At 33.2% G+C, this 25515-nt stretch overlaps 1 protein-coding gene across 3 annotated transcripts in view; it reads left to right on the top strand.

The window, feature by feature from the left end:
- The window catches only part of LOC118187972 (uncharacterized), a 737440-nt gene extending 720951 nt beyond the window's left edge, over window positions 1-16489 (top strand). For all 3 annotated transcript variants that reach the window (XM_085818560.1, XM_035358288.2, XM_035358289.2), the window contains 4 exons: window positions 3894-3989; window positions 4794-4890; window positions 8888-9007; window positions 16273-16489. In XM_085818560.1, the coding sequence (XP_085674686.1) occupies window positions 3894-3989; window positions 4794-4890; window positions 8888-9007; window positions 16273-16375 (416 nt within the window). In that variant the 3' untranslated portion in view covers window positions 16376-16489. The remainder of the gene's footprint in view (window positions 1-3893; window positions 3990-4793; window positions 4891-8887; window positions 9008-16272) is intronic.
- Window positions 16490-25515: the final 9026 nt, after the last annotated feature.

The following is a 25515-nucleotide window of genomic DNA, read 5'->3' on the forward strand; positions in this document are numbered from 1 at the left end:
TTTTTTTTTTTTTTTTTTTTTTTAGTTAACAGAAAACATATTTGCATAGTTGTCCCTGGAAGTGATAGATAAAAAGATACCATTATCTGGATAAATTGTGCTGGAACCTTTTTTGTGTAATCCGTAGTAATTTATTTTGACAAATAAAGGTAGAGAAAGGTACTTGTATCAATGTTAAGCAAAAGTATTACATTTACGCGCATATATTGCAAAAACAATTACTTCTACTTTGAACTATATCAAACCACGGTTTCATGAGCACTGCATATCAACTGGTATAAAATCATCTTTCTTTAGTGGAACTGGTAGCAACTAGAAACAGGCACATTAGTTTATTCTTTAGTGTATCCAGAAAACTCTAGCATTAAAAATTAAGCAACTGATAGTAAATTTGACGTAAGTGTAAAGATTGCATTTTGACTGACTCCAGATTTAACATGGGAATAGGCACTTTGATTATGTATTCATGGTTGAAACGTTATATCAAACAGAACATATTTAAGTATATTTCTAATTATCTGTGTGTCTAGATTACATGTTATGCGTTTTAAAAATATATATACGAGTTATGCAAACAAATGAAACTTAGTTTTATAAAGGATTTGATTATCCTTGACATCATTCAAACGCTGTTGGGACGTTGTATGTCTTGAGTGGTCAAGCGTACCAGAAGGCAATTATTGCCATTCCTCTAATCGAACAGTTTCTAATTCTTTGAGAGTAGTTGGGAGTAGTGTACGAATACAAAGAGTATAGTGGTCACTCCGTTCTTGCAATACATTCATTTCCGAATTGTTTATTAACCAAGTTTGCTTTAAAAGGAATCGAGGAATCCATCTCTATATATCAGCTCGTACGCGTCAGCTTGCGTAAAAGTGTTCAAGACGGAGCATTAGCTCAATGAAAATCAAACCCACACCCGGACGGATTTATGGATTGTCGCAATCGGAAGGGGATCCAAATTCATAGGGCCCCAAATGATCCACTAATTTAAAAAAAAAAAATAGTAAACATATCCAGTATGTTAAGAAGAACGACTGTGAAAAGTTCTGATGAAATGAGCTTATAGGGCATTTCTCCCACTTCCCTAGCGTGCCTTCGTGGTGTAACGGTAGTACGCTGGTCCGGTATTCCAGAGGTCCGTGGTTCGATTCCCGGCGAAGGCGGTTGCATATTTTTCATCTCTTTGGTTTCCAAAAAATCCTAGCTCCCCACTTGATTCATCATTACGAACACCATTACACTACCAGAATTATTTATATGTATAAGTCAATTAGCGATGCTAGCGCATCATCTTCGTTAATTATTCGTAATTTCGTAAGCTATTATGCCTATTTATTATTATATAGTGAGAATCCATAACATTAAGCATCAAAAAGCGTTTTTTAACCTTTTGCGGACGAACCAGAGAATTTCACTAATGTAAATATTTTACATTGAGAGTGCCTCCAACGTTTTTGAGATGATAGCAAAGATGGTAGAATTTACAGAATATCGCGGAAAATCAGGCTTTCAAAATATTAAATAATCTTTGGGACCATTGAAACTTAATTATTTTATTTGTTTGAGTGAGTATTCATTTTTGACTCTATTCCAATAACAGAGACTAAAGTATAAAGTATACTCTATATAACATTTACATTTAACCAGTTCTCCTAGGCTGCCATTTCGTTTATCCATTTTCATATCAGACTGTCCTTTAACGTTACATCTGATATCAGATAAGGAAAAATAAGAAAGAAAAAAGAAGAGAAATAATTTTTAAATTACCTGAGAAATGGAGGAAATTCACCCCCATTTGAAGATGCAGTTCTTACAGAATTGAAAGGCGAGCTTTAGTTTTTATTTTAGAAACACCTATTTTGACTTCTTGTTAAGAGAGTGGGAAAGGAGAGAGAAGATAAATATAAAATGCAAAACACGTCATATCAGTTGCAGAGAAGAAGAGGCGTCGAGCAATATTCAGTTATAAACGCTGCATTTGAAGACGTGATATATTAATTTTAGTTTTAAAAATCAATCTTCTCATACAATATGATCGAGTATTTTGAATTATTTAAATATTATGAGTATTGCTTTTTTTATAGTTTTTTTTAATTAATGTATAGAAGCTCACGAATTTGAATTAAAGATAATAGAAAAGCTAGTTTAAAATGGGTTTTAAAATCACAAAAACACGACTGACTGCCTTTTTGAGAAAATTCTTCAGACGTCTCTTTTTCTTTAAGGAAGGGTGGTTAAGACTGCTGAATACTGGAAGCTCGACTCGGTTCGATCCAAGACAAACAGGCTGACTGCATGCTTGGTTTCCGCGGTTTTCTCCATCTGTCACTTGGATACGAGCCACTTTCCCTTAGAAAGTCAAATAGGAAGCCCATATTCAATTAATTGACCAACTGGCATTCCCTTAAGAAAAAACATTATTCTGCATCGTTTTAACAAAAAGATATGGCTAAAAAACTGCACAGGAAATAAAGGACAATTTAAAGTATTCCTGAATCGTACAGTGAAATCGATCAAATTAAGTGATCTTTAAAATTTTGCATTAAAAAACATGAAACTTATATCGGAAATGGGGAAACAAATCATGAAATTTCCTTCGCTAATCTTTGCTGGTCTTTTAATTTTACTTTCTTCACAATTAAATATAAAATTTTATCACTCAGCGAATTAGATATACTGATATTTTATTTAAATATTTGATATTTCCAAGATATAGAAGCCACTAAAATTATAGTTTAAGTATTTATTAAACGCTGCAGTTTTTAAACTACATAGTTTACATATTTTTGTAGCCATTGATGAGAAACGTTAAAAATCGATCGTTGTTTATATTAATTATATCTTTAAACATATGATAGTTAATAAGAACTGCCAGGTTTTTAGGTTTTTTTCAGCTAGTTTTCTTCATAACCAGCTTTTCAGAACCCTTATAGCTTCTTAATTTCGTGTGATATTGTTACAATGAAACGCTTTACTGTCAGATTGTAACATCATCTTATATCAACGTGTAAAGATAGAACAATTACTATGACAAACCGTAAGCATAAAAGAGAACTGTCCACAAAACATACAAAAGAAAAAGGAAAGTGTGTGAGAAGACAGGCATGATATAAGATGATGTCGCAATATTTGGGAATTATTTTATTCAAATTCATAATTATTAAAGATAAATGAATTTCAAAACATTCTTCTCCTTCACTTTGATTTCTATCGAAATACAAGAGTAATGTAAACAAAAACAAACAGCAGTTGCACCACGAAGTGAATTAAAAATTTTAATAGGGACAAGACAGGAAGAAACAGAGAACAAGAATGCACGTTTTTTAATTTAAGTAACCTAAAGAATTCATTTTTAACTGTTTTATTTAAATTGTTTAAAAGTACAAGTAAATTGTTAATAGCACCTTTTTTGATATTTATTAATGTATATGTTATAATATGCGCTATTCGTATGCTCTGTACCTTTTTAATTACCCTTGGATTAGCATGAATACGAGTTACTACTTCGGTTAATTGGGAATTGAATGCATCTTAATAAAGTATTCTCCAAAAAACGTCTTTGAAAGAGAAAGTTCAAAAAAACAAATATCTGTGAATAATTTTATCGCTTTTTCCATTTTCATTACACCTGCATAACTACGAGTGATCTTATTTATAGTTGGTCATTATTTATTTTCTGTATTGCAAAAAATATTTACCGACAGTAAGAAATTTGCTGCACAGAATGAAATGACTGGTGCTGCCATCTGTTGTAAAGATACGGAATTGTTTAATAAATATTATTTTATCATCCCTTTACTTTAGCCTTTATCTGTTCTTGTATTACTTCTTCCTATAAGATTCGTTTGTTCATTCCAGTTTCAATTATTTTCTTTCTTTTTTTTTTAAAGTTTTGTGTAAACCGGAGTGTCAGAATGGAGGCATATGTATCGGTATTGGAAAGTGCTCGTGCCCAAAAGGCTATGGTGGATATTTATGTGAAAAAGGTAACTATTTTTTCAATTCATTTTTGCGAATTTATCAGTCAACATTAATATATTTATGTAAAATATCATTTAAACGTGATCTGTTTGTTATATTAATAGTATGTATTTAAAATAGTTTAATAAAATCCCTCGTGTGAAAGTATTAATGTAAATTTTACTGTAATTTAATACTTTTTGTTTATCAGCATATGGCGCTTAATTTGCATAGCTAAAGGATGCGGATTTTTTTTTTTTTTTTTGGTGTGTGTGTGTGTGTGTGTGTTCGTCTTACTTGTAATGTTTTATCAAAATAACGCTTTTTGTTACTATGAATATCACTATCAAAATTTGAATCCAGATTTTCAGTGCCATGGATATCAATGCCCGTAATTTCCCCCGCATCGTTCATGGAAGAATAGAGGCTCAGTAGCAAACAAAAATTATGTAAACAGCATTCTCGTGTGTGTATGTTTCGGATGCCTTAATGTCATTACAATTGTCGTAGCATTTATTTCAATATTAAACAAGCTTCCATGTATCCTTTTATTAACATTCGAGATGATACAGGGTTAAGACGTAATTTAAATGCAAGGTGACATACTATTAGTCAATACATATGATAGGTATCATTTTAAATTAGTATAATATTCAAGCAAGATTTTATGCGGGTTTGGGAGAGATTTGGCAGAATACGTAAGGAAAACAGAAATTACACGTGAACAGCAATGCGTTTCTCACTGTATGCCAAATAAGATACATGGATTGAAATCTGGAACATATTATATAATAATGTGATTTTCTAACAGTGCAAAATATGCATTTCAGCATATTGTCCCGGTGGCTGTCTGAATGGTGGAAAATGTGGAAAGACTGGAAAGTGTTTCTGTCCGTCCGGTTACAGCGGACTGCGTTGTGAGATAAAGTAAGCATTTAACTAGATGTCTTGCATTGACACTTCTTTTTATTTATTTATTTATATATAATTTTACTGATATTTAATTATCACGTCACAAATAAAGCCATAATAGATAGTACATTAATCTTTTAATAATACTTTTCTGATGCCTAAATTACGCTGGATTTGGCTAAATGTAGAAACTTTCGCTAGTTCTATTCCATTGCTATTTAATATCCGATTCATAACTGCAGTATATAATATTTACCTCTTTTCTAAGGACAAGCGATTTTCTCATAATACAACTAGTCAAAAGAGAAAACGTAAAGTCTTATGCCATTGGAAGACAGACTACAATTAGTAAAAATGCTTCACATGGTAAATATGTGTAACAAAGATATAAGCAATGGCATCGGTCATTATAAAACAAATTATAATCACAACAAAACACTTTTAGTCAGCATCTGTATTTAGACCATAGGATACAGTCTAACTAATTAAAAAGCTCAACCTGTAACAGCTTGTAATGAATATCTATTTGCTCATAGAAAATGTATGTATAATTAAAGCTGGGACACAAACTCTTAGTTTAGTAGCTTAAGTACTTGGCATGTCTGGGTCCTAACATACTTAACTGAAAAATACATATGTATTTCCTTTGAATAATTAATGCGATTAATTGGAGTTGGTCAGTGACCATGGCAATAAAAGGTTTGGTTCGGTTACTTAAATATGGCAAAGTACTCGAGGACTGTCTGCCTAAGAGGAGGTAATCACTATATACACGGGTAAAGACATGATAACCAACTGTGCAGTCAGTCTGTTCGTCTGGGATCGAACTCCCAGTATTTAATGATCTTCACTTGGCCACTTGTGGGGCAATGGCATTCAAAGTGTTAAGTGTGAAGCAAAAGTTGCTCAGTTCACAGTATTACGCACGACGGAAAATAAGCTGCTTCCAATTCTCATCGATTGATAAAGCTACTACCATGACCTACGCTAAACTAGTGACTTGCTGCTAGCTTTTTTTTTGTCGCAAAACGTCAATAATGCAAGACTGCGTATGTCGTTGGCATATATAGGTGACCTTTGAGCACCGTATAGGTGACAGCACGAGTCTGCGTAATTTCGCCACAAATTTAACTCTTTCACAGCGAAGTTGCCCGAAACGCTGGAGCATTCAGTCATCGGCAGGTCGTGCGAACGCCAGCGTCTATTTTCTACATGGTGCTTTCACTCATCATGTTAGTGCATGCTCATTGTTTTCGGGAGTTGTTAAATGGTATGCCAATTATTCTCTTGAATCGAATAAAAATAGTTCTGTTATTTGAATGCACCTTCAATTTCCTTTGTTGAGAGACAACGTTTACTTATTTGATGCTCGAGTTCCTAAGGGGAAACTGCACACATTGGGTGAAACCACACAAAGATCTCCAAGAGAAAAGTAATCGCGTCACTTAAGTAGGTTATTGTTAAGGCTGTAGCATTCTACTTGGCATGGGGAAAAGAAATCCATTTCAAAATAAATCTTCTATGTGGGCGTTTTAGATGTTTGAAATACGCGAATTTTAGCTTCTATCGACGCAAAATAGTTAAAGGAGAAAAACCCAAGGTGAAAATCCCAAAAGAGAAAACGTAAAGTGTTATGCCATTGGAAGTCAGACTACAATTAGCAAAAATGCTTTTAAAATTGTCTTATGCCAGTGGGTCCGAGAGTCCTCCGCCCTCTTTCTCTACCACCTACCAACTCGAGAGGACTTCCGTATAGCCATATACTTGGACTGCCTGCATGCCGTGCCGATGGTATGCATTTACAAATATCCATGCCTTCTACAGGATTCGAGCTCGATACTTTCCGTATGGTAGTCAGCGTCACGAACCTGTCTCTTGTCTGGGCGGCTGATAATTATTTAAGAGGCATATACAGTCACATCATGGTCAAGGATGAAGGAAAGTTTGAGGCAATCCTGGTGTAAATTTGAGAATATGTTTACTATTCTCGACACGGGCGTATTGAGCTCCTTATTAGCCAAACTTTCCACATTTGTAGTAAAATCGAGAACGGTAGCGTAACTTTGAACTATCAAACACGGCGAATATCCTTGTCTTGGATTTTAATCATATATTGATGATTAGTGTCTCAACAAGATTTCTTCCCTCTGAATCTGTATCACAAAGCAGTCATTAGGATAAGAGTAAACAACGAATGCTGGGTTATAAGTTATTCGAATGGGAAAGTACGCAAAGGGACGTTATGCTTTTGTGAAAGACCTTCTAATAGAAACTGTTTTGTTTTATTCACGTTTTATATTCACACATCATAGGGAAAATCACACACACACAAAAAAAAAAAGGAAACTTGTAACCAGTCCATTCGCCTAGGATCGAACCTGTGTCGGACTTCCAGCATTCAGTGGCCTTAGCCTTTTGAATGCTCATCAACGAACTCAGCTTGCATTCCATTTACAAACTGCAGTGGATGCAAATGAACATAGCTCGCATTACAAATTTACCACTGATAAATATTGCGCGTATTTGAGAAGAAAGAATTGATAAATCTCACAACCGTCGATGACTTAACCACTCAGCCTCTAGTGGGTCAATCAATGTGCGACTATTCTGTTTGCTATACAGCAAAATTAAGAGAACAAATTCATCCTGAAATTATAATGTACGCTGTAATTGCTACAATACATTATTTTCCTATTTGAGAAAAATCTAGTCTATTTTATCGGTTACCTTATGCGGTAGACCTTGGAAAACGCTCTCGGTTATGAAATGGTTAAATAACCTATGAATGTTGGCCATTCACAACTAATGTATTAAATTTCAAGCGTCCGACCATTTAAAAAACAAGAAGAAAAACTTCAATTGCATAACAGTGCAATGACCAAGTTGCGTCAATGTTTCGTTAGGAGTGTCTTGCAACGCACGCTTTTACTGCATTAGTAAGTTAAAGTAAGTAATCTGACAGCGAAAGAGAAGTAATAAGCAAAAACAAGAACCTGGCGTTTTGCTGCTGGACAGCGAATATCATATTCTGAGGGCTTGTGAAAATGAAAGTATTGATTTAGATTCATTGAAGAGTCCACACTAAGATGTGTGGCGGACCCGACATTAGTTCCCTTTCTAATGTTGCTCCTGTTGCCATCTGTTAGCGCAGAAGGGAAAAACTGCGCTATGTAAAACAGTATCTTTGAAGGTGGCCGTTCAGTTGGTATAGTGGTTAGTGACATTGATTGCTGCACTGATAGGCCCGGCTTTGATCCCAGAGGCGGTATGGATGTTTGTAAGGGTATCAAAGCCTATGCGGCGATGGCTACTCAAAGTACACGGCGTACCAGAAGTCCTCTCGAAAGGTTAGGGAAGAGGGGTAGCAAACCCTCGGACAGCCCTCTGGGCATTCTTCTTTAAAATTGGGGCGGAACTGCACAGTTAGAGGTGTTGGACTATACCTTGTACGACCAATGGTATCCCGCTCACGTCTATCTGTGTCCCTGAAGGCTGTAAATGGCCTGGGGTTCAAACATGGTTCTGTTTCGTAGACGTAAAGTATTGGAAACGATCGCATAGGTTTATTATTTTAATGGCGGTATAATGACCTCTACATATGAAACCCAATTTCGACCTTCAAAGGTCATTTACCACCTTCAGAGTCTTCGGAGCACACAGCGCTTTTCCGTCTGTGTTAATGAATAGCAATGCGAACAAAGAACGAGCTATTAAGGCTGGACCACAGGTAAGCAATGGGTGTATTAGAATATATTTACCGTCATATGTAAGTATACAAATAAACTTAATTGTATTTACGAAACAAAGAGCACATATTTGAAGAGTTTCTTTATGTCTAATATGCCCGATTTTGATGTATTCATTATGTTTATATACTGTAAACTTTAGCAAATTTTAGAAGAAGGAAATTATGAATCATCATATTTAATAAAATATATTAAGGGACATTTAGCAAAAAAACATGTTACTGTATTTCGTAACACTTACTAAAACGAATGTGCTTTCTTGTCAGGAAGCCATGTAAATTCGTTGAAGTGAAAGAGCCATACAAAAGAGGATATAAACAAAAAGTAACAACTCAAGTCAAAGTGCCCTGTGGAGCATGGGACTGGAAACTATGTACCAAAACAAAGTAAGTGTCATTTTATAATTTGTTAACAATATTTTCAAATTCCTTTCCTCGAGTTTCCTTGCTCACTTTGCATCTTGCAATTCGTAAATGTTGCATTAAATAATTTTATTAATTATTTTCAAAAAATGTAATTAATTTATTTATTAAATTTCAATTTGAAGTTTGAAGTTCTCGAATGACTGTAAATTTGAATTTTTAGTACTTTTTGAATCTAATCAGCTATGATGCTACAGCATTAAAAATCTACAGCATCAGTTTTGTTCCTATAAACCAAACTCGTTCACCATCACTATTCTCTGATTAACGGGATTATTGGTATTTCTGGCTTAATGATGATAAAGTAATATCATTGTGTTATACCGCATGTATAAATATCTAGTGCAATGATCCTGTATAAATATATAGCGATTTGCGTGGCAGCCTGACTGTGTTCATACAAGAATTTTTGAAAACTAGGACGTTTCAAGGAAAGCTTGGTTCTGTGTTGTCTGATGTTTTCTGTCAAGAAGAAGTCGTGCCTAAAGAAAGTGTCCTAATTGAAATTATATTCAACCTAAAATTAAATCCTGTTTTAAAAAGTCTCCATTCAGGTCTCTATCCATGTCCTATCTCAGGTATATTATATGTAGATGACTTAGAGTTAAATTGCCATGATGAGGGTATAAGATATGCGGATAGGTAGTTGTAGATTGCAATTAATAGGTTCGTCAATTGGTCAGCTCAACATGATTTCAATTTTTCGAGTCAGAAGACAGTTTTCGTAGAGTTTTGTAGAAAACGTAACCTCCATCCTTAGCCTGGGCTACGTTTGACCAAAACCTCATCTTCCTTCAGCGTGTGCAGGGAAAGAAATGCTTTGAGACATTAAATATTCGTAACGTTTTGGCGAACGCTTTCCCTGGGGAGAAAATCTTTACGCTATGCTTCGTGTATATAGGTCACTAATTCGCTCTAAAGTGGACTACAACTCAGTGGTTTATGGCTCGGCACGATCATCTATTTTGCCTAAGCTTGATCCGATGGACCATACGCTCTGGAGCATTTAGAACATCCTCAGTCGAGAGTCTGTATGTTAACGGCCTTGAACATTCATTCCATTTAAAGTCTCCCAGTGACTTAAAGTCAGTCCATTTAAACACACGTCAGCCTAGTTACACATCAGTCCAGTTAAAGGCAGTTATCCTTTCGTCAATATTTCAATCTGTTCTTACAAACAAAACATCCTAATAAAATTACTCTGCTTAATGACATATATTACCGCTTGTTTGAAGTACGGTGATTCTGCGTACTTTCTTTTCTTTCTTAATCCGGTTATTCACTGAAGAGTTTTCTTATTTCGTGTGAATACCCAGGCAGCTAAGCAGTTTGAAATCCCACGTTGGGAGAGTGTGAAAATCGAGCTTCTTTATGTTTTCTATCAATTCGGTAAACAAAAAAGAACTATATAATAAAAATAATAGATATAATTTATATATTATAAATATAGTAAAAATAATTTATAAAATCTGTAAACAGCTTTTTTTTAACACAAGCTTAAACGGCAGTTACATTTCCATGTACAGTGTCACCCCAAAACATTGACCCCGGCATTTATTCCTTAAATATGATCGTAGACATATAATATTAATTGCAAATGTACGTAAAAAAGGTGCAGAATTTTATGAAATCAATTAAAATTTTCAAGGCATTAAATAAAAAAATACAAAATTTACATTTTACATGGTCCCCGTACAGAAGTCTCAGTTACCGAAATGTGCCTTATACGCAGGCAAGGTCATGTACAAAATTTCAGCATTTTATTACAAAAATTAGCAGTGATATGTTTCAACGAAGTTGGTGAGGTTTTGATCATAAATTAAAATGTAAATACTTACAGCTGGATTGCAGATGACGCGATGCAGAAATCCATCATAAGCATATAAAATATGGTTCTTATCTTTAACTTTTATTTACCGATTTACAAAATTAACTCCCAAAACTCATATACAGGCATAGAAAAGTGGTTAAAATCAGCATTTATGTAATTTCATATCTCTGCGGCTCTTTGTAATAAAATGTTGAATTTTGTACATGACCTTGTTAGCGTATGGGCCACATTTTTCTAATTGAGAATTTTTCTGTACGGGGGTAATGTAAAAAAGTAAATTTTGCATTTCTTTAAATTTAATTCCTTAAAAATTTTAATTGATTTCATAAAATTATGTACCTTTTTTACGTAACTTTTTAATTTATATTATATGTCTACCATCATATTTAAGGAATAAAAGCCGAGGTCAATGTTTTGATGACACTCTGTATACAAAAAGCTCAAAAGCTATAGGTCATATTGGAGTGTCTTTGTGATAGAAAACCATATGAAAGGCCAGGTGTTTCCAACAGCTTTACTCAGTTGTTTCTTCAAAATTCACTACTATGTATTACGCCCTTTCATACGTATGTACTGCAAAAAACGTTTGTACTTTATAGTGACTCTTATAGTGCGCTGAAGGCTTTAGAAAGATTTTCAGACGCTAAAAGTCCTCTAGTTGTTGAAGTTGTTAACCTAAATTTAAATTTGTGGAAGCATGGATATCAGAAACTTTATTGCTGGATTCTCGATAGAAAGAAATGAGCTGACAGACATCATTACAAAGTCTGCGGTTGAGTTATTCAGTGAACTCGTTCCTCTTAGAGATACAAGGTCATTACGCAGAGAATCCTAAACAAATAACAGCAAATCTGGAATGTCCAGCTTTAGAATAAATTAATTGGTGTGAAAACTAATGTAAATTTTTGGGAGGCTACTAAAACTGATGGAAAGTGATCTTGTTAGTCCGTCTAAGGATCGGACATTTTCAAGCTACCTTCTAAAAGGTGTGTTAGTCCATTTGTAAAATAGTTCTCTCTCTGTATCACTTTTTAGTTGAATACCCGGGTTTCGACAGACTTCGACTAAAGTATTATATGTTAAGTCTTCTGACCTGCATACTGAGTATTTAATAGGGAGAAAGCTCCATTCAGATTTATTTAATTATTTAAATGATCCTAGATTATATAATTATAACCTGAATCAATTAATTTAAATACGTTTAATTAAGATATGTGTTCATGTTTTATTGAGAAATGCTGAAATATTATCTGGTTTTATGCTTATATTCATCCCGTTAATTTTATACATGTAATCAACATAGTTTTTTTAGTTTCATTCAGTTTTATGTGTATTGATGTTTTACCATTTTTTATTTCCATCCATTTTGCATGCTTTAGTAATTTTGTCACTAATAAATTATTGAATTTACATATTATAGTATTTGTTTTGTAATTTTATTTTAATAAGGTAAATTCTCATTACCACATGTTTGAAGCACTATAACCCTGTAAAGTTATGTGCAATGAAGCCCACGATCCATCCATCCATCCATTCTCATTTTTCGTATTTATATTTCAACTCAGTTCTGGCAATTTATTATATTTATTTAATCAAACTTTCCTCCTACAACTCAACTCAACTTTTAATTCTAAACAGCCATTCTTGAGGGTAACACGATAAGTGGATTTCTTGCTGTGGTGGTTCCTGTTAAAATTTATTTAATTTAATTAAGTACTTCAGTTTTATTCATTTTTTTCGATTTTAGGCATATTGCCTTTTAATTTTAATTTTAATTATTATTCGTTTTTTCAATTTAAGTTGTAACCAATTTAAGTTGTTTTTGTTGTATTTTCATATTATTTTTTAATTTTCTTGCATTAATTTTTTGTGGTTATTTTCTTCAAATTCCTTTCCTTAAAAATTGGCTTGAAATATTTCGGTTTTTATTTTCAATATTTGCTTCAATCATGCAAATATGAGTTTAATAATAATTAATAATTTTAATTAATTAAAATAATAACATTATTTTAATGTTATTGAAGCATATTTTAATGGTATTGAAATCAAACTTTATTTTAGAGAATATAACTTAGACTAGAATGCTAATTTGGAGAATAAATGGTGTCGCTGATAATTGTAATCCTTTGTTTTTTCGCTAAAATCTTCTTTCTTCTTGACGAGAAGGGAATTGTGTGTCCAGAGTCATGCAGCAAAACTAGTCATTCGATTGAGCTTTTTCAGGATTAATGTGCTGAAATCTCTTCAGAAGTCTGTTTATTACATCTTTATAAAATGTTGAGTTCTTTGTCATGCCTTGTGAATTACCACTTTTCAATCAAAAACTACATACATGGTTAAACTGGAGATTCCTGAAATCGAAGTTTTCGAGCCTAGGGAACACCTACCTCGAAGGTGAACGATACCTACCTGGAAATTCGAGGTTAGTCTTCACCAACCCAAGCAGATAATTCCCAGTTTGTGTCAGGATAATACACAAAAATACAGAGTTTAATTTCCAGTCATAATATGTTTGAAAACCATCAGGACTAATATCGTCCATTTGTCGTGACATGTAGTAACTCCATCTTTTTTCTGTACTGCAGTCCATGCTTGAGGGGGTAAACCAGAGAAAACATACTTTATTCAAACCTTTTTTAGACAGTTTTGTGAGCGACGTCTCTACTAAGGCAAAACTCATTAGGTATCTTCTGAAGAGACAGGTGACAATATTTCACTAACAATTGTCGTAGTTTATTGATGTTCGTATTCGTTCAAGACTGTGAAAAAAGACCGCTGTTTTCTTCATTAAAATCTTCGTGTCCATTACAGAACGTTACTAAATCGTTTAAAAAAACTACTCAGTAGCATTGTGTTAATACTTGATCTCCGTATGCGTAACCAGATTTCAGATGTCTGCGTTGTTGTTTTCCATGATGTTCTTTGCTAGGCTTACGAATCCTTTGCAGCAAATGTTCACTGGATCAAAGGATCAAAGCAAATGATTTTGCACAGAAACTTCTGTCTACGTATATAAGTGATATTTTGCAAAGAAAAAATTGGCATGCCATAGTTATAAATGCTCCAATTAATTATTCGGGGATTTTGCTGCAATTTATTGAAAATGTTACCCCAAAAATTTGTAAACGCACGAATACGTTACGATATAATTTTTTTCCTGGCCAGTTACGTAAGTGATCACAGTGTTACGCCACGGAATCCACAGAAAATATGGTCACGTTTGCAAAGAAAGTCTGTTTTGTTTCGTCAGTGAGGTGCTTCAAAAATTCAAATTTCCATCATTCATAAGGTGTGAAATCTGAAGTTCGGAATCCGCCTTCGTTGTCGAATATCTTGAATGATTTTGGGAAAGCATAGTAAACAGTCTCTAATTGTTCTTCAAGTGCAAAAGGTGACAAGGAAGCTTCTGTTTGCACAAACAATCATAGTTTTATATAAAAATTAAGCAAAACAGCAACTTGGCGGAGAAATCTCTGAGTAAAATTCTATTGATTTTGCCTCTATCGAGGCCAACCAGACGCAGATCCCTCTTCTTCAGAATTAAAACAGTCTGCCAACTTGAGAAGCAAAACAGTCTATATATCAACGCCTTAGTTGTCATTCAGTTTCATACTTCGATCAGTTATACAATTGTAGGGATTTTTCAGAAGTTCAACTTAGAGGTCACTTTCTCAAGTAGGATTTTTATCGTTTCTGAAGAAGACAGACCTATGTCTTACGTCCCTCAAATTGAATAGCAATTTATTTTAAATTTACTTCAAATTAAGGTTGCTATTTTGCTAATTAAGTTTTTCATTATTGTGTATTCCTTCTAGTCTGAGCCAGATTTCAGATTTCTTGAACTAATCAGTGCATCATGTGCATTTAAAAGGGTCAATAATTTTGAACAATCCTATGCACTTGAAGAAAATGTACGAAAAACGTGGTATTGAGAGAGGGTGGAAGTGTTGTTTCTCTTTCTAAACGAGGCCAGCCTTATTTTTAAAAGCAATCGCGTAAAGATTAAATTTTGTTAGTTTTTAAACTATAATTTTGTTCATATTGAAACTAAGGTATACAATATTAAAACCAGATTTGCAATCAGAATAATCTGAAGATTGAATCAGAGACTTCAAATTAAAATGTGAGCAAATTTTAATTCCATAATTGAACTCGGTTTGATTTAAAAAATAAAATATACTGCAGTTTTCATCAGGGTATTACAAAATTTTAATAATGCAAGCATGAAACTTCATATTCTAATAGCAGCGAAGGAATGCAATTTAAATGGCTGCATTAAAAATTGTTAATTCATTGCCAACTACACGATGTAAAACTATTGATATAATAATTATCAATAATGTAAACCATTTTGCTTATTACTAATATTTTGGTAGTTTTCAACGTGAACAGGATTGCTAATAAAGTATCTGATGTGTGAACATTGTATCCTTATTATTTATCCCAAGTGATTAGACTGGCTAATATATGTTTTTTCATGCTTTTAGATGCATAATTTAGATCTCGGTCTCGCTTAGAACGTCCTTCACCAAAGTATCCCTACCCTTATGCAGACAGCTCGCTGTGATTAAACAAAATATTGTTCTCAGTAAATGTAAACATAATAGCTATTTATGTTTCAAAAATTTCGCATGAAAATAATAGCAGGATGCTCAAGAAAAAAGAAGAAATTTGGCTGCTTGCTTCAAAAATTATTATTTCTTACAATACCAAAAAAAAAGTGCCAAAAAAGTTGTTAAATGTCATCTAATAGAAAAAATTATAGTTTACTTGTGAGACATTTGTATTTCTGCCGCAAATCGGAGTATATCAAAGCGATGCTCAGTTAGTTTCATTCCACTTATAGCCCCACAACATACAGTTGCAAAACATTTAATGATGTAGTATGTAAATACATCTTATAATAAAATGTCATAATAAATTTAATAGATCTTGTCTTGGGCAGTAGAAAAAGAGATCGAGTGTGTGATTCGGTCGGTTCGCGGGCCAATGCTATAAATTCGCCGTTCCTCAATACGAATGTCACTACTTTTCAACAAATATCCAAGCATTTGTTTTAATGTATGAATGAAAAACTTGTTTATGAAATGGTACTATAATTCGCATATTGACATGGAATTTGTTGACGAACTGAATTGAAGGTATCACTTGATGAAACAATCTGCGAAGCACAGAGCGTGCGCCATCTAGTGTCAGTGGCTCTTGCTAACGAGAACAATAAGTAGCTATTCGTAGTATTGTAGAGCTTGAAAACAATTCCTCATTGCGCTGAACCTTATCTGAGCTAACATGAAAATTCACAAATTAACATGTGCAACAAATATTACATAATTCTTGTTTCTTATACACGATAAAGATCATAAAAATTTATATTTTGTAAATTTCTTGTATATTTTAGGGTCCATTATGAAATGGTATACAAGACATTTTTCAGGACATCGTATGAATGTGAAGGTTTAAAGAAGAAATATCCGGACTATCAAAAATTAAAGCACGGATGAAGAAAAAAAACCGAATTGTGATCATTGTAAAGCATTCACTTGTCAAAATTAGCTGTTCATCGCACATTATCCCATGTCTGTTTGCCATTCGAATAAATATCTGTTTATCTCCTGTTTTGCTTTTTTATTTCCAAATCATTCTTCGTAAAAATAAAAATAAAAATCAGTATCTTTTTCAAGACCGGTAATAAAGCTTGCCTGACCAATCTTATATGTGCAGAAGATTATTGAAACTAATTAAGAAAACATTGTTAAACCGCAAGCCACCGCACTTATTATTATGAGACTAGAAAAATCCATTGGGGTCACGAACAATGTCTTTATAAACTAAATTGTACAACTCAACATTCAAAACATAAAATAATAATTAGTACATAATACTTAATACACAATAATACAATTTTTATTACATGAATTGATAGTACTTATAATAGCAAAGCAGATGGTTCTTATATCAACTCAGTTCAGCTAATAGTAATACAACACAAATATAAAATCCTCTTAATAACAGAACTAAAAGGATAAATATACCAGTTTCATTTTAAGCATGTCATTAGGTTAGTTTAGTCATTTGAATTTAATAATTGACTGCTTGACTTATGACTATAGATTGATCTTAATTATGTAACAGAAATAATGTTTCCATCTTTTGGTATTTCTTTTACAATATAAAATAAGCACAACTTTGTCACTTCTTTCTGAAACGTTTATTTATGTCTCTTATTTTTTTTAAAGCCGGAAAGAACTTGATCCATTTATTTCTTAATTTTTCAAACAAAAACGGATACTCATCATCAGTTGTTGGTACCCCCAGATTGCCAATTTATTACTTTATTTCATGTCCCCAGTTAGGAGCCAGCCCCTCCAATTCTTTCGTATGCTCAAAAAACTGTATTATAATTGAAAAGAACTAACTGCTATAGTCCGTTCTTCATATTTTCTTTTTAAACATACACAAATTTTATCCAAAGTAGAATGTTTTGCGTTTAAAGCCAATTTATAGTTCTCATTTTTAAAGTTTATACATTCTGGATCATTTATACAGTCCTAGTCGTTGTGGTCCTCCTGCAAATATCCGGCGTAAATCATTTCCTTAACAGATTTTTATGAAAATGTCCGAATTCCTGACATTTGAACCACCTGACAACATTCAGGTAATCTTTAACCGAAATACAGAACATTTCAATTTTACTTTGCTCAATTTCATAATTGCCTTAAATTTTTCAGGTTGTACCATTGCAATCCTATGCAATTTATTGTGCTTAGTCATGATTGAAAATAAGAATTATATTCCACCACCTTCAAAAATTTGATTCTGTTTCTTTGTAGCATCTAATACCTCATCTCAGAATCTTAAGTAAAGGATTAATTTTAATTTCGTCTTCTAAAACTATAACATTATCTTTTTTCAAACATTCAACTACAGTACTTCTAATTGGATCTTTCAAGCATTTCTAATACCTAATTTTTATTTCGCAGGATCTAATCTTTCAATAATTTTATTTTAAATTTCTTCTGAAGAAGTTCCGCTTTTATTGAGGTATAACAAAATTTCAATCTCTTTTTTAAAAGAAACATTTATCTCGTCTTTGTGATATTTTCTTCTTAATCTTTGAATTTTAAACCATCTACAAAGGACTGTTTTGATATTTATTATGGTTTCCTAACAATACATTCCTAAAATTTTCCTTTCATTGTAGGAATCTCTAGCGCTTGAGATATAATGTAAGTATTACTCTTCTTGTGCATTAAAAATCTCTCTCTCAAGGATACAGTGACTCTGGTTTCTCTTCTATGGAAGTCTGTAAGTCATTGATCAAAGAATGAACATCTTCTGAAAATCGCTCTGAATTACAGTCTCTGTTTGAATTTCTTGGTTCATAGTAAATCTGATTCAACCGAGACATTACGGTTTCTCCGGACTGAAATTGAATTTGGTGTTAGCTCTGTCCCTTAGAAAGACGAATCCTCACACCACGATAAGGTCCCAAACTTAGGAAATTTTCAAGTTTCAACAATATAGAACAAATGCATATTTATTCAGTTTGGTTTCAAAACCATTAACGCTTTAATCCACTTCAATTTATCAACTTCTGTTTAGAGGAACATATTTTAGAAATTTAATTGACTAAAATTTCAGTAGAAAGTAACCGTGATGGGAAACTTTGAATTTAAGATACCGATAAGAATATGCTGTTGACAATAGACTAAATATTTATCATTTAAAGATAACATAAATGTTTGCTCTTTGAAGAAAGTGGACTGTATAAAGATGGTTTTTTAGTGTATTCTTCTATTTTAAATTACTCAGTGTCATTTGAACGATGCCGGTGCGCCCATGCGTCAACAAAATATAGATTGAGTCTACTTTATTAATTTTTCTTGATTTCCATTCACTTCAATAATACAGGATGCATGGCATAAATTAAACATAGCTAGGAGTAAGAGATGTTTTACGTTACATCAGCTATATTTTCACATAAAAAAATGCATCTTTCTGCAAAGGCTGAAAGTACTGAAACTTCTGAAATATATTGGAGTAAATTTTAAATCTAGAATGACTGAAATTGCGATTTATATTGTAATTAGATTATACGTCAGTTTCAAAGCGCATATGCACGATTATCTAAACACATAGTCAGAAAACCACGAAATGTAATTCTTAGTTTGTTTACATTTTTGTTACTATAACACAGTTACGGTTTTTCTAACTAATTGAGGAGAACTCATTTCGGAACATTTATTATTATACTTATTTTCTTAAAATTTATTAGCAGCTTATTTTTGTGCGCATTAATTTCGGTGCTGAAGTTATTACTGGACAGTATTTTGCACAAAGTATAATAGATTTTATATAAAATAAACTTCCAAACTACGAGGGTCAGTCAAAAAGTTAGTTGCACTGCCTAAGAAAACAAAACAGGAGCAAAATTTTACAATAAATTTATTTATATTTTAAAGTTCCATTCAAAATCTACTTTTCAACGTAATTACCTCCGTTATTTAAGCATTTGTCGAGGCGTGGTACAAGTTTTTCGATGGCTTCTGCAAAGAAATCCCGTCGAATGTTCGATAACCATTGTTGGGCTGTAGCTTTCACTTCGGCATCCGAATGGTACCGTTGCTTTGAAAGTTCTTGTTTCATAGAACCAAACACATGGAAATCAGGTGAAAGGTCTGGGCTATAAAGAGGGTGATTCCACACTTCCCACCTAAACTTTTTCAGAAGGTTACACGTTTGTTTTGCTGCATGCGGTCTTGAATTGTCATGCAGGAGCACAATGCCGTTCGACAGTTTACCTGGCCATCGATTTTTAAGTGATTGTCGCAATTGCTTCTTGTTTCACAATAAGATTATTGTGTCATTAATTGTGGCACTCTTCGGTATGAACTCTGTATGGGTCACGCCTTCTCTGTCGAAACACAGCGTCATCATCACCTTTCCTGCAGGTGGAATAGTTCGACACTTTGCTCGTGTCGGGGAACTGCAATGTTTCCACTTGAGAGAACTGCGTTTCGTTTCAGGTGAGAAGTGGTGAATCCAAGTTTCATCTCCAGTCACAGTTTTGTCCCAAAACTCATTTCCTTCCGTTTGGTAACTTTGCAGAAATGCAAATTCACTTTCAAAACGCTTTCCTTTATGTTCCTCCGTCAATAGACGTGGCACCCATCGAGCACAAACCTTACGAAATTTAAGGTGATCGGAAATAATTTTATGCACACCTCCATGAGAAATATCCAGTTATTTCGTCTATCGTTATGCGTCTGTTTGCAAGAATGCATTCATTCACACGAGCAGCGATTTCCGAATTTGTTGCAGTTAATGGTCTTGAGAGAAACTTGCAGTTTCTCTGTTTTATAATAATTTTATGTAACATTTTCGTAAAATTGTACTGTAATTTATCAAAGATATCGGTTCTTCTGATTGATGAAATCATCTCTCATAATTTGTGGGTTAGTTCATGGGGCAATTATCGGTATCACCACCATTCATCAGTAACGCCTTGTTTCACTTCTTAATTTCTAAACATTTCTACGTTATTATTGAAACTTTCTTCATAATTTTCATTACCACGGTAGAATATTTACCGAAGAAATGTTACGTGAATCTTCTAAAAAATATTCCATACTTGTTTTGTTAGTCGTTAAAGTTCGTCTTTGACAAAGTTGTCGCCAGAAACATGCAATTTTTCCAATATATCTTATGTATATACTTCTAGTCCTACTGTATTGGTTAAGTTATAATAGTTTGGCTATGTTTTTAAATTCACTCACTTTGGTAACTGGAATACATCCTGTTATTCAGTCAAACGAAATAATTCAAGTAATCAACTCATTTTTTATCGATTATTGAAATCGCTAGATAGTTTCGATAGTAATGAATCACTTGCTTAATAAGGAATTAAGCATTTTTCAAGCTTTGAGAGAAAACGATCTCTTTATATCAAATCAAGTGACAGGTGAAAGCAGATAAATTTTTGAATTTTAACAGTTCATGACTGGTTTCTCCAATGTTTACAAATGTCTGTACAAAATGCAAGCCAGTGGGTGCACTGAAAATTTTGCACACATTTAATGATTTGTATTCTAGAAATATAAACGAAACATTATTAAACTGTAAGCTTTATTTGACATATATATTTTTCTTTTTTATTATTAATCTTTTAGCGGCTAGTTTTATAAATATTTGAATATTGAATGTATGTATGTATATATATATATATATATATATATATATATATAATGTATATTTACATCCACAGCATAGTCAGAACTAAGCAAATCTTTGACTTTTGACTTGACCCAAATTTTCATATTTCTCACACCTCGGGCAGATGCCTTCTCTGGCGGTGTCACTTCCTGTACACTAACTTATGCTTCAAAGTTGCATGTGAATTCGTGAGGATGTTCGTATCACAGTGTGGCAGCAACCATTTTAAACAAAATTTTAATTTGAAACAAATATCTGCATATTCATACACGTACCTTCTCAGCATTGTTTGCAGTATTATCGTTTCTGTGGAAAATAAATTTATCCAACCCGTCATGTGACTGAGAGAAGTAAGGCTGCGGTAAACCTCTACTGCGGAGCGAAATTCTTTCTCCTAGCCGACTCTAACCTGAAGTAATTATTTACCGACTATGTTCGTATCAAAATCTGCCGTTTCGTTTTCACATAGTCCCTAATGATAATAAATTGGTAATGCCTGCCAGATGACTTTATTGAGCAATTCAAATGTAATACTAGAGATTTCTACCAACTGCACACAATCTCATTTTCATTTCTGTGGTCAAGTATTTCCTTAACTACTGTGCCAGCGATAGATTGAAAGCTGGCATTCCTGTAAATTCCAAGGGAGCAAATTTAACTTAACTAGGCAGTAGCCAAAGCAGGCAGTGAAATCACTGTTAATTTAAAGTAAAGTAATAATTTATTATAATCTCGAATTCCTGCTGTATTTCAGTACATTACCTGTTTCTTCCGTTTTTCATAATAATATATTTTCATATAGGTTTATAAAGGTGTTCTCAGTGTAACTTGGTAGATTGTAGTAGTCACCAGAACATATTTCTTTAATAATTTTTATTACTTTTCAAATATAGATATTTCTTAATTCCATTGCTTAGTGTTTTTTTTTAATGAAAGACAGCTTAACATGTAATTTTTTTAAGCATCCAAACATTATATAGCATTTATATTTTCTGTAACATAACATAGGTCTGTGGGCGTCAGTTATCATGATTACTTTTAATTTTTTCATAGATTATGTAAAGCAAAAATATAAAATAATGTAATGTAATATTGCCAAGAAATAATTTGTTTAATTTCGATGAATGAGCGCGATTTGTTTATTTGAAAGAATGAAATGTTATTTATTTAAAGTTGGCCTCACTTATTAATAATATGTCAACAATGCATATCCTTAGTAAAAACTAGTTATATATACTTCTCTTCTTTAATACTTTTCCGTATGTGCTCCATTAACCTTTTGGTAAACGCCGCATTGCTTTTTGTATAAAATTCCTTTAACTATTTTCTGTTGTTCATTGTAAAATGATATATTTTAACTGCATAATCTTCCTTAGAATAAAACTGAAGAAATGAGAAAATAAAATTCTTTCTCTTTAATTACAACAGATATGAATTTGAGCTATAGAAAAATGACAAGACAGTTAACAGAATCTTCCAGTTATTTAAGCGGACTGTGGCCACACTTAAACAGATGACTGGGATTCTATTTTATTCAATTTTCATATTTTAATGTCGGATGTGATTTTTCTTTAGAGACAGGCTATTGTTGTTATAAATACTAAGTTATAAATATAACAAATTCTTAGTTGAGACTTTATCTCATGGTTTTATGGAACACGATTAAACAAATGATTTCTTGCCGCCTTTCACGGGCGGCGGTCATATTCACAAAGCCTACAGGCCTTTTTTACCTGCGCCCTGCTCTCATTGGATGAAACATCTGCTTGGCGGTCATATTTGGAATGGTGAGTTATCGCCTTGTAGGCTTGATAATTAACGCCAAACATACCTTGTGGGCTTTCAGTAAAGGGAAGAGAAACAGCGTTTATTTCATTTGGTAATTTTTTATTTTGTGAAAGAAAGCTAAGGGGAATTGTGTGGAATATATTTTAAATAACCTACTGATCATATAACTAGTTCATTTGTATTTGGTTAAAGAATGAACTTAAACTGTTAAAGAGTCTATTGTGTAAATTTCCATAGCGCATTAATTTATACAAATAAAGGAATATTAAAAGAATAAACCAAATGAAACATTCAATAAACATTGAAGGGCGTCGGATACCTATTCTTTTTATTTAAATTATGAGTAAGTATAACTAAAATTATATTTTATTCCATTATGCGCTATTTCTGTTGTAACGTTTTTCGGAATCTTGGATCGTAATCTTGTTACTGGTGCCTACTACAAAGAGTATAAACCAGTAAATAAAAATTAGCATTAACAAAATTAGAGAAAACAAAGGCGCTAAATTTTTAACACCGCACCCGAAAGAGAAAAGTCCAATAATGACCAAAGTCATTCAATAAAGTGAGGATAAAAATAAGTCGGAAAGATAGCCCGATTTGGGGAAACAAAGAATCGATCTAATTATATAAGTTATATCCGTTGTTGGCTAAAATAATTATTTTAACCACACGTTCTCTATATAAGTCACTAGTTGTTGTGAATAAAGCATCTTATATAAACACAACAATTTCAAATTTACCCTTGTGTCCAATTCACACAGTCTATAAATTTTAATGACATATCCTGATCGTTTCAATGGAATATATTGCCTAAAATTAAGTCTTCCTCTCCATGCTAAAAGGCTTCTATCAGTTGGAACTGTTTTTATTTTGTCAATATTTTGCGTTTGGATTTGATGTAAAATGCAAATATCGCAAACTTGTGCAAAGAGATTTCATGACATGGCATTATCGAAAAAGGGTTCAGTGAATAATTTGTTCTTAGTGAAATACATTTTTATTCTCGGCACGATGTTTATAAGCATTACTAACACCAAACATATTCTCATCTCACTCGTTGTGGTTTCTGTAAAAGGCTTTGGATTAATTCATCATAAAAAAGATAAACCGGACAAGCGAATTCGTTTACCAAACTCACAGCATTTTCAATATTCAAGCCTGGTTTTGCTAAAAACATCAGGCTTTGGTTGTTTAGAGATAAATAACTTCCAGTCACCAGTATCTTTGAATTTTTCAGTCAGCGTAGTCATATTCAACTGTTGCTGAAATATCAGACGCTTCAGAATGGTCTAGCAAAGAATATACATCGCTAATTTTACTGTCTCTCTCATTCATTATTTTCTGAATCTCACTTTCAGTTAAATATCGTTTTTTTTTTTTTTTGGTCATAAGTACCACTAGAAAACTGAACAATAATATTAATAATGAAGTTCGGGCGAATTCGCGAAATTTCGAAACATTTCTATGAATGGTCAAAGGTGGTAAATTATGACCCTCCAAATGCTTATTTTTCTTAGGATGCGTCTTTCAGAATACTGTCTCTTGATGTTAAAACGCGACCTTCATAGTACTTTTCTTTTTTTTGCACTGTTAGTAGTTCTCTACAGATTTAGTCCCTCAAATAAAAGATAACGTAACTGGTTGCTCTGATTTTTATAGCTTTCTGACAAAAGTAAGTGTAAAAGGCGACGGTATTGCTTCGAAAAAGAAAAATGGAATACTCTTTTGTGGATCCAGAATATCTTCTTTCTTCACATTAATTGGTAATAAAAACCACACTTAATAGAGAGTCGATATTCTGCTGAGCACATCATTCTAGATCACAGTCACTGGTCCCAACAAATATGTTCATTTCACCAACGGATTCTTTCTTGACCGTAACATATTATGATCCAAATGTTAGTAACGGACTGCTGGGCCCACAAGGTAATATAATGTAATGACTGAGAAAGAATTTTGACATATACGCGTGTGTCAGTACCGTTTGCAATATTTGTGGCTTATTTGGCCATGACTAAGAATTCTATTCCTTTTCATAACTAGGGATACGCGTTTGCCTTATTGAAGTGTCGTATTCTTTTAACAACCATAAGAATGATTAAGCAAAGGGGCTCACCTTCAGTGACACTATTGAATCCCGAGATAACACTTTCTGATATACTTATTACTGTTCGCAGTTTAAATGGCGCTTTACCAGCTTCCATCCATCCAATTGGTAGTCTACATTCATAAGCTGTCAAATGATATCTCCTTAGCATTTTCACTCAACGTATAGGTGTTTGTTTTTAAACTGACCCTACTCAGAGCCAATTATAGCTCCACTTATCAGCTAGAATGTCAGCAAATTTGGTAGGGGGACTAATGAAGACATGGAAAAAAATGAACTAGTTCTGAAAGTTGCCGATAGGGCAAAATGTGACGCTGTTCTAGACTACATACCTGAGAATTAGACAAACCAATAACAAAGAATAAATTTCAGTGCAACACCGCTTCAATGCAGCAAAAACATTCTCCCAAAGCGTTGCGGAGATGACATTTCAGTGCATTACAGCACTTTAATCAATAAAAGCGCTTCCTCGGCGACGGCTTAAACCTCTTACAATGTCACCACCTTTCTTGTGGGTTCCACTTTGCATCC

This window comes from Stegodyphus dumicola, chromosome 6 (assembly GCF_044657685.1).
Source record: "Stegodyphus dumicola isolate Sdum_Otavi_A_Nest chromosome 6, ASM4465768v1".
In the NCBI taxonomy this organism is placed as follows: domain Eukaryota; kingdom Metazoa; phylum Arthropoda; class Arachnida; order Araneae; family Eresidae; genus Stegodyphus; species Stegodyphus dumicola.